The 8,122-nt window shown below is 38.6% G+C and overlaps 1 protein-coding gene across 1 annotated transcript; it reads right to left on the reverse strand.

Moving 5' to 3' along the window:
• Positions 1-7,342: 7,342 nt before the first annotated feature.
• Positions 7,343-7,810, reverse strand: LOC111452548 (pectinesterase inhibitor-like). Its single transcript, XM_023093325.1, has one exon. The coding sequence runs from the start codon at positions 7,808-7,810 to the stop codon at positions 7,343-7,345; it is 468 nt and encodes a 155-aa protein (XP_022949093.1).
• Positions 7,811-8,122: the final 312 nt, after the last annotated feature.

The following is an 8,122-nucleotide window of genomic DNA, read 5'->3' on the forward strand; positions in this document are numbered from 1 at the left end:
TAAGGATCAGATCCTTAGCACCGTACATTAGCATATAGTCCCTCGTTCTCCTAAGATACTTGAGGATATTTTTAATGGCAGTCCAATGAGCACGTCCCGGATTGGACTGATATCTGCTGATAATTCCCACAGCATAGCATATGTCGGGTCGGGTACATAGCACGACATACATCAGACTACAGACCGCTGATGCATAGGGAATGTGTTTCATATCCTCAACTTCTTGAGGTGTCTTAGGACTTTGTTCCTTCGACAAATGAACTCCATGCCTGAAAGGTAATAATCCTTTCTTGGAGTCCTGCATCTTATATCAAATCAACATTTTGTCGATGTACGATGCTTGAGACAATGCTAGTGTTTTGTTCTTGCGATTCCGAACAATTTGGATTCCAAGAACAAACTGAGCCTCTCCCAAATCTTTCATTTGGAATTGTGTCGCTAGCCAATGCTTAATGTCAGTCAGAAATCCCACATCATTTCCAATGAGTAGGATATCGTCAACGTACAACACCAGGAAAGCTACTGTAGAGTTGACTATCCTTTTATAAACACATGGTTCTTCAATATTCTGTTTAAAGCCATAAGATTTGATCGCAGTATCAAACTTTATATTCCAGGATCGAGATGCTTGCTTCAACCCATAAATGGATCTTTTAAGCTTGCAAACCCTTTGCTCGTGATCCTGTTCAATGAACCCCTCTGGTTGAGCCATATAGATACTCTCTTCAAGATTGTCGTTTAGAAAGGCTGTCTTAACATCCATTTGCCAAATTTCATAATCATAAAATGTGGTAATAGACAAGAGTATTCTAATTGATTTAAGCATAGCAACAGGAGAGAAGGTTTCTTCATAGTCCACCCCCTCTCTTTGGGTATAACCCTTTGCTACTAGTCGAGCTTTAAAGGCCTGTACCTTATCGGTTTGGTCTCGTTTTCTCTTATAGATCCATTTGCAACCAATAGGTTTTACCCCATCTGGTTGATCTACAAGTTCCCAGACTGAATTGAAGTACATTGACTCCATCTCAAGATTCATGGCTTTAATCCACTGATCTCTATCTTCATCATTCATTCCCTGTTTGTAGGTCAAGGGATCCTCAACGCCATCATCAGGTATGATGACTTGAGTTTCTGTCAAACCCAAGTAACGATCGGGTTGAGTTATAACTCTCCCACTACGTCGAGGCATTCTCAACTCTTGAGAAGAATGTGATTGACCTGAAGTGTCAGCTCCATCAACAACTCTAGTTGAAGGACCAGCTTGATCAACAACTCTTGTTGTGTTATCAGTAGCTTCTTTAGAAATCTCACTTAATACTAGTTTGCTACGAGGTTGATGATTTCTTACGTGGTCTTCCTCTAAGAATGTAGCGTTCGTTGATACAAACACTCTATTTTCTTGAGGATCATAAAACAAACCACCTTTCGTCTCTTTGGGGTATCCTACGAATAGACATAATTTTGAACGACGTTCTAATTTCTTGGGATTTTGCAACAACACATGTGCTGGACATCCCCAAATTCTGAAGTGACGTAAACTACCTTTACGCCCTTTCCATAACTCATAAGGTGTTTCTGAAACACTCTTAGTAGGAACCATGTTCAAAATGTATGTAGCAGTCTCCACTACATATCTCCAAAACGGATCGGGTAATTGAGCGAAACTCATCATAGACCGAACCATGTATAATAGAGTTCTATTTCTCCTTTATGATACACCATTTTGTTGAGGCATACCAGGGGCTGAGAGTTGAGACCTTATTCCATGTTCTATCATATAGTCCTGAAATCTTAAGTCCATGTACTCTCCTCCTCGATCTGATCGAAGTGTTTTAATAGTTTTACCTAATAGATTCTCAACCTCAGTCTTATACTCTCTGAATTTTTCAAGAGCTTCGAACTTTTGATGCATTAGGTAAAGATAGTCATACCTTGAATAATCATCAATAAAACTGATGAAATATTCATACCCTCCTCGTGCTTTGACATTCATTGGACCACAGAGATCTGTATGCACGAGTTCTAAGGTTTCTTTGGCTCTATAACCTTTTTCGGAAAATGATCGTTTAGTCATTTCACCCTCAAGACAAGACTCACATGGAGGTAAAGAATTGTCTTCTAACTTATTTAGAAGTCCTCTTTTAACCAATCTCTCAATCCTATTGAGATTAATGTGGCCTAGTCTTAAGTGCCAAAGATAGGTATTAGGAAAAATCTTGTCGTTTATTTTGAGTTTCAGCTCTTTTAAACATCTCAGTATTTAAAATAGCTTTTGTTTCGCTCGGTTTTAACATATATAAGTTGTTTTCTAGTTTTGCAGAACAAATATGTATACCTCTTTTGCAAATGAACACTTTATTGATTTCAAAAGATACTTTATACAATTGTTCTAATAAACAAGAGATAGATATTAGATTTCTTTTCATTTCAGGAACAAAAAGTACATTATCTAATATAATGAAAATATCTGCAAAAAACAACTTTAAATTTCCTACTGTTCTTGCTGAGACAACCTCTCCTGTTCCAACCCTGAGTGTTATCTCGCCGTCCGCAAGCATTCTCCAGGAGCTAGATTCCTGGTAAAAAGAACAAATATGATTAGTCACCCCTGAATATAGTATCCAAGTTGAGTTGTCATACTCTACTAAACATATTTCTACAACGAGTAAATCATATTTACCTTATTGTGTCTTTTCGGCTTTCTTCTCTGCAAGGTATTTTGGGCAGTTTCTCTTCCAGTGCCCGTTTTCGTTCAATGGAAACATTTTCCTTTATCTACTTTTTGAACCTTGTGTTTGCGGTGAGTAGGAATTTTATTTTTCCCTTTACCCTTCTTCTTCATCAAAACACTTTTAGAAGTTGAAGGTTCAGACTTATTTTTGGAGGACGATCCTCCTTCTAATTTCTTGGATGGGTTGCAGCCATTTAGTTCTGAGCATGCATCTGCGATTTTTTGGGCTTGCTTCGTGGATTAATGTTCGGTTGAGCGCACTCAGATTGGACCGTCTAAAGAATTCGTGGACATGGGGCGAGGCAGTTAGGTTGTGCATCTTTCTGCATTATGGGTTAATTGAGAGTTGGATGTCATAGTGATGCTTGACAAGGGTGTTGCCTCATGTCCATTCTAAACCCTTTTACCTTACTTCAATGTAAGTTAGTTATTTATTATTTTATCATTTTAATTTATGTGTATGTCTACACTTGTCCAAGTTGATTGGTCTTAAAATGTACTATAGGGAGATACGAAGGTTGTCAATCCTTGCTGCCCATAATATATGCTATGAATGTTGTTATTGTTCCTTATTGCTTGCAAGCTTATAACGTTACTTTCTCAAATTGATTTTAAGATGTTTTATTTAACTTTCTCTGACCTCCCTTTTTTAAATTTGTTTTTTAAGAGTGGGGTTAGAGACTTGAGCATCGGTCATCTATACCAACGACAATCTAAGTTTTAGTTGCCTTACTTACTCGAGGACAAGAGTAAATGTCGTAACGATCGCGTTGTGTCCTTAAAGAACATGATTGTGATGGTTGGTATGAGAGTCAAGTTTTCTCCTAGTATTCAAATTAACAAACATGTGCGCTATGAAACAGAGCAAGTCCCAGGTTGATGGTTGGTTGAGATTGAAGAACTGACGTTCTATTTACGAGAAGTCTTTGACGATCTTTGACTTTTGGAATCTTGTATGAGTGAGAATGTCACAAAAGTTGATAAGATTGATAGTTAACTGGCTACCTAGATGAGATACCCATCCAAGAACGGATGCCCACGATTGAGACCGTGGGTCAAATAAAGTCATATGAACCGATGGCATGAGTGTGAGGGTAGCTCGACGGACTCTACTGCCCACATGGAGGAATACACCATAGAGCCTCCTCTGAGGTCCCCTTCACCCTTTGCTCGACACTTAAGCCAATTTGACCACTTTGGCTACACTTTCAAATGGCTCACAACTTCTTGATTCAACACTTAGGATTCTATTGACATTGTCCACTTTTAGCATAAACTCTCCTGACTTTGCTTTTTGTTTCCCTAGCAAGTCTCACACCAATGAAGATAGTGTTTTTTACCTCTAAACCCATGATCATCCCTTTAATTAGCCAATGTGGGACTACTCCCAATAATCCTTAACATCCTCGTTCTGCTTTATATGTAAGAGGGACCTATCGAGTGTCTGAATGCTCACAAAGAGCGACTCTTTATGCCTTCCACATTAAATTTGGTGAATTCATTAGCTGAATATGAGATGACTTCAGTTGAAACATCGCCAATTGAAAGCATTGAGAACTCTTACATGGAAGCCCCCTTACTTAAAACATAGTGGGAGAGATGGAAGAGTCAGTCGAACAAGGTCTTATGTACGAGACATGAATTAACCATGTATCAGCTAAGAGAACTATGACCATCATACACAATTTCATGACAGAGACTGAAGCAATATACTATAGCATCAAGATATACGAAAGATAAAAGTCATCAATTTAGCAACCCTACCTATAGTACATATACTACCCAATTGAAAAAAAAATATATAGTGAAAAATGTTGTACATGTTGGGAAAAAAAAAATGTTTCCATCTCATAAATTTACGGGTACTTCATATTAGAAAGTTCTCACAAAAACAATTTGTCTCACTTCACCAAAAATTAAATAACTCTCTATATTTAATTTCTTAAATAAACATCAAAACCCATTTAAAAAAAATTTACAAAAAAAACAAAAAAGAAGAAGAATAAGAATGATTCTTTTTTTTTTTATTATTTATTTATTTATTTATCACTAACTGGTTAATATAAACATGAGATCTCAACCACATTAATATAAACATGAGATCTCAACCACGTTAATTAAAACAGGAGCCACATGTAAAAATTGATATCAAAATCTCGACTTTTGAAGTTATTGTCTGGAGCCCTACTCGACCCTCTTCGAGCTTGTCTTTGACACTCGTGTCGTCTCTCTCTCGAACTTAGCGTATGCCTTAGCTTCAATGCACATTCTTGGTGTATTGGATGATGCCTTAGCTCCAGTGCACATTCTTGGTGTATTGGATGATGCACCGTCCTCTCGCATCATGTCACTTCTCAATCTTGGGACTCATGTGGTTGGATAGATATGACTTGAGGGTCGCCCCTTGTCTATCTTGTGTTGAGGTCACAATCTATAATCTTGGGACTCATGTGGTCGGATAGATGTGACTTGAGGGTCGCCCCTTGTCTGTCTTGTGTGGAGGTTACAATCTACTTCGTGTCAGTGATGTTGTGATATGATGTTGTGACATGCTGCTTCCTACAATAAATGAGGGTTTCTTCCTTCCGTTGGGATTGACAAGCTTATGATTAGAGGGAGGGTCGTTGGGACAGGAAATGTTCGACCTTTAGCTAGCCTTTTCTTTCTTTCTTTTCTTTTTTTAATGAAATTCGGTCAGTTCATGACCTAGTTTTGACCTAGTTTTTGTGCCTATAAACTTGAAACCAACCCAAACCGGGACTCGAATCCAAAAAGATAAAAATAAAAAAGTTATGAATAATGAAAATGACGTGTACTTCATATTAGAAAGTTCTCACAAAAAAATTTGTCTCACTTCACGAAAAATTAAATAACTCTCTATATTTAATTTCTTAAATAAATATCAAAATCCATTTACAAAAAAAAAAAAAAAAAAAAAAAAAAAAAAAAAAAAAAAAAAAAAGAAAAAAAAAAAANATTTTTTTTATCACTAACACTAATATAAACATGAGAACTCAACCACATTAATTAAAACAGGTCACATGTAAAAATTCATATCAAAATCTCGACTTTGGAAGTTATTGTCTGGAGCCCTACTCGACCTTCTTCGAGCTTGTCTTTGACACTCGTGTCGTCCTCTCTCTCGAACTTAGCGTATGACTTAGCTTCAATGCACATTCTTGGTCTATTGGATGATGCCTTGTATGCCTTAGCTTCAATGCACATTCTTGGTGTATTGGATGATGCCTTGTATGCCTTAGCTTCAATGCACATTCTTGGTGTATTGGATGATGCCTTGTATGCCTTAGCTTCAATGCACATTCTTGGTGTATTGGATGATGCCTTGTATGCCTTAGCTTCAATGCACATTCTTGGTGTATTGGATGATGCCTTGTATGCCTTAGCTTCAATGCACATTCTTGGTGTATTGGATGATGCCTTAGCTTCAGTCACATTCTTGGTGTATTGGATGATGCACTATCCTCCTCTCGCATCATGACACTTCTCAATCTTGGGACTCATGTGGTTGGATAGATGTCACTTGAGGGTCGCCCCTTGTCTGTCTTTTGTGGAGGTCACAATCTATAATCATAGATGTCACTTGAGGGTCACCCCTTGTCTTTCTTGTATGGAGGTCACAATCTACTTCATGTCAGTGATGTTGTGACATGCTCCTTCCTGCAATAAATGAGGGTTTTCTTCCGGCTTGAAAAGCTTATGATCATTGGACTTGAAAAGATTATGATTAGAGGGAGGGTCGTTGGGAGGGTTTTCTTCCTTTCGTTGGGCTTGAAAAGCTTATGATCGTTGGGCTTGAAAAGATTATGATTAGAGGGAGGGTCGTTGGGAGGGTTTTCTTCCTTCCGTTGGGCTTGAAATCTTATGATCGTTAGGCTTGAAAACATTATGATTAGAGGGAGAGTCGTTGGGAGGGCTTTCTTCCTTCCGTTGGGCTTGAAAAGCTTATGATTAGAGGGAGGGTCGTTGGGAGGGTTTTCTTCCTTCCGTTGGGCTTGAAAAGCTTATGATTAGAGGGAGGGTCGTTGGGACAGGAAACGTTCGGCCTTCTGCTAGCCTTTTTTTAATGAAATTGGGTCGGTTCATGACCTAGATTTTGTGCCTATAAACTTCAGACCTAGTTTTTGTGCCTATAAACTTCAGACCTAGTTTTTGTGCCTATAAACATGAAACCAACCCAAACGGACTCGAATCCAAAAAGATAAAATCAAACCAACCTAACCAAAAAAGTTCTGAATAATTAAAATTTGGGAAGAAAAGAAAATGAAATCTAGTAAGCTTTTGAAAAATTTGGGCAACTCTCCCTCCACACTCACTTTGATTCAAACTAGTTTCTTTAGCTTCATCATGAGTTGAGAAGGCCTATAACTCATTAACATGAAATTATGTGCCGTTATTGACTCACGAACTAGAACCTGTGACCTTTAAAATTGGAGAGCACTAAGAGTTATAGAGTGATCCTAGATTAGTCAGATTATTAAAATGTGAAGGAGTCGATGTCCAAATTTATAGGATTCAAAACAGACATATTATTGATTCATGGCATTCCAAGTACATGTACGATAAAATGAAGAAAGGTTGAAGAAAAATGAATTAGTCACGCCCAAGGAGAAGATTGGCTATAACCAAGATGATACTACAAATATCTTCCACAGTCTTCCCGTTGCCAGACAGCGCCGATGGGTCCTTCGGCGGCTGCGTGAAGCTGTCCAGACAGTCGCCGGCCTCTGTCATGGCTGCAGACGCCTTAATGTTGACGCCATTGTAGTCACCTTCCCCCAGGTCGTTCTTCCCATCCTCGATGTCGTCGGCGGCATCGTCGTACTGTTCAGCACAGGTGGCATATCGCTCCTTAAGCTTGGGATCGGCTGCCTTGGATGCCAGGGACAGGGCGAGGGCACGGGTTTGACCAACCTTGTCGTGGGCGAGGTTGAGGGTGAAGGTGGCCAGCCCTTTTAAGTCTGTGGTGCCAGCAGATTTCAACACGTTAAAGCAAAAAGAAGGGTTTCTAGTTTTCTTGCAGATGGTGGAAACGATGTCGTCTTGGGAAGCCGCATGCATGGGCACCATCCCATTGAAGAACAGTACTAAAAGGACAATCCTAAAGACTCCAAGAAAACTAGAAGATGTCATTTTTTATTTTGATTTTTCTGTCTGTTTTGCTCAATTAATAAGTAGGGAGGGTTCACATATTTATACACTCACAAATATTCCTTTTAATAGCTTTAACGTTAGAATTTTAAGTAAAACCCGACAATACACCGTCTTCCTCCGTGTGCCACTCTCGTGTTATCCTTTACTGACTACACATAAGAGTCATAACTTTACTCTTTGTTAGTAAGATTATAACCGTTCTCCTTGGCTTAAACTAAT

The sequence above is a fragment of the Cucurbita moschata genome, unplaced genomic scaffold (genome assembly GCF_002738365.1).
Source record: "Cucurbita moschata cultivar Rifu unplaced genomic scaffold, Cmos_1.0 Cmo_Scf00014, whole genome shotgun sequence".
Classification (NCBI taxonomy): domain Eukaryota; kingdom Viridiplantae; phylum Streptophyta; class Magnoliopsida; order Cucurbitales; family Cucurbitaceae; genus Cucurbita; species Cucurbita moschata.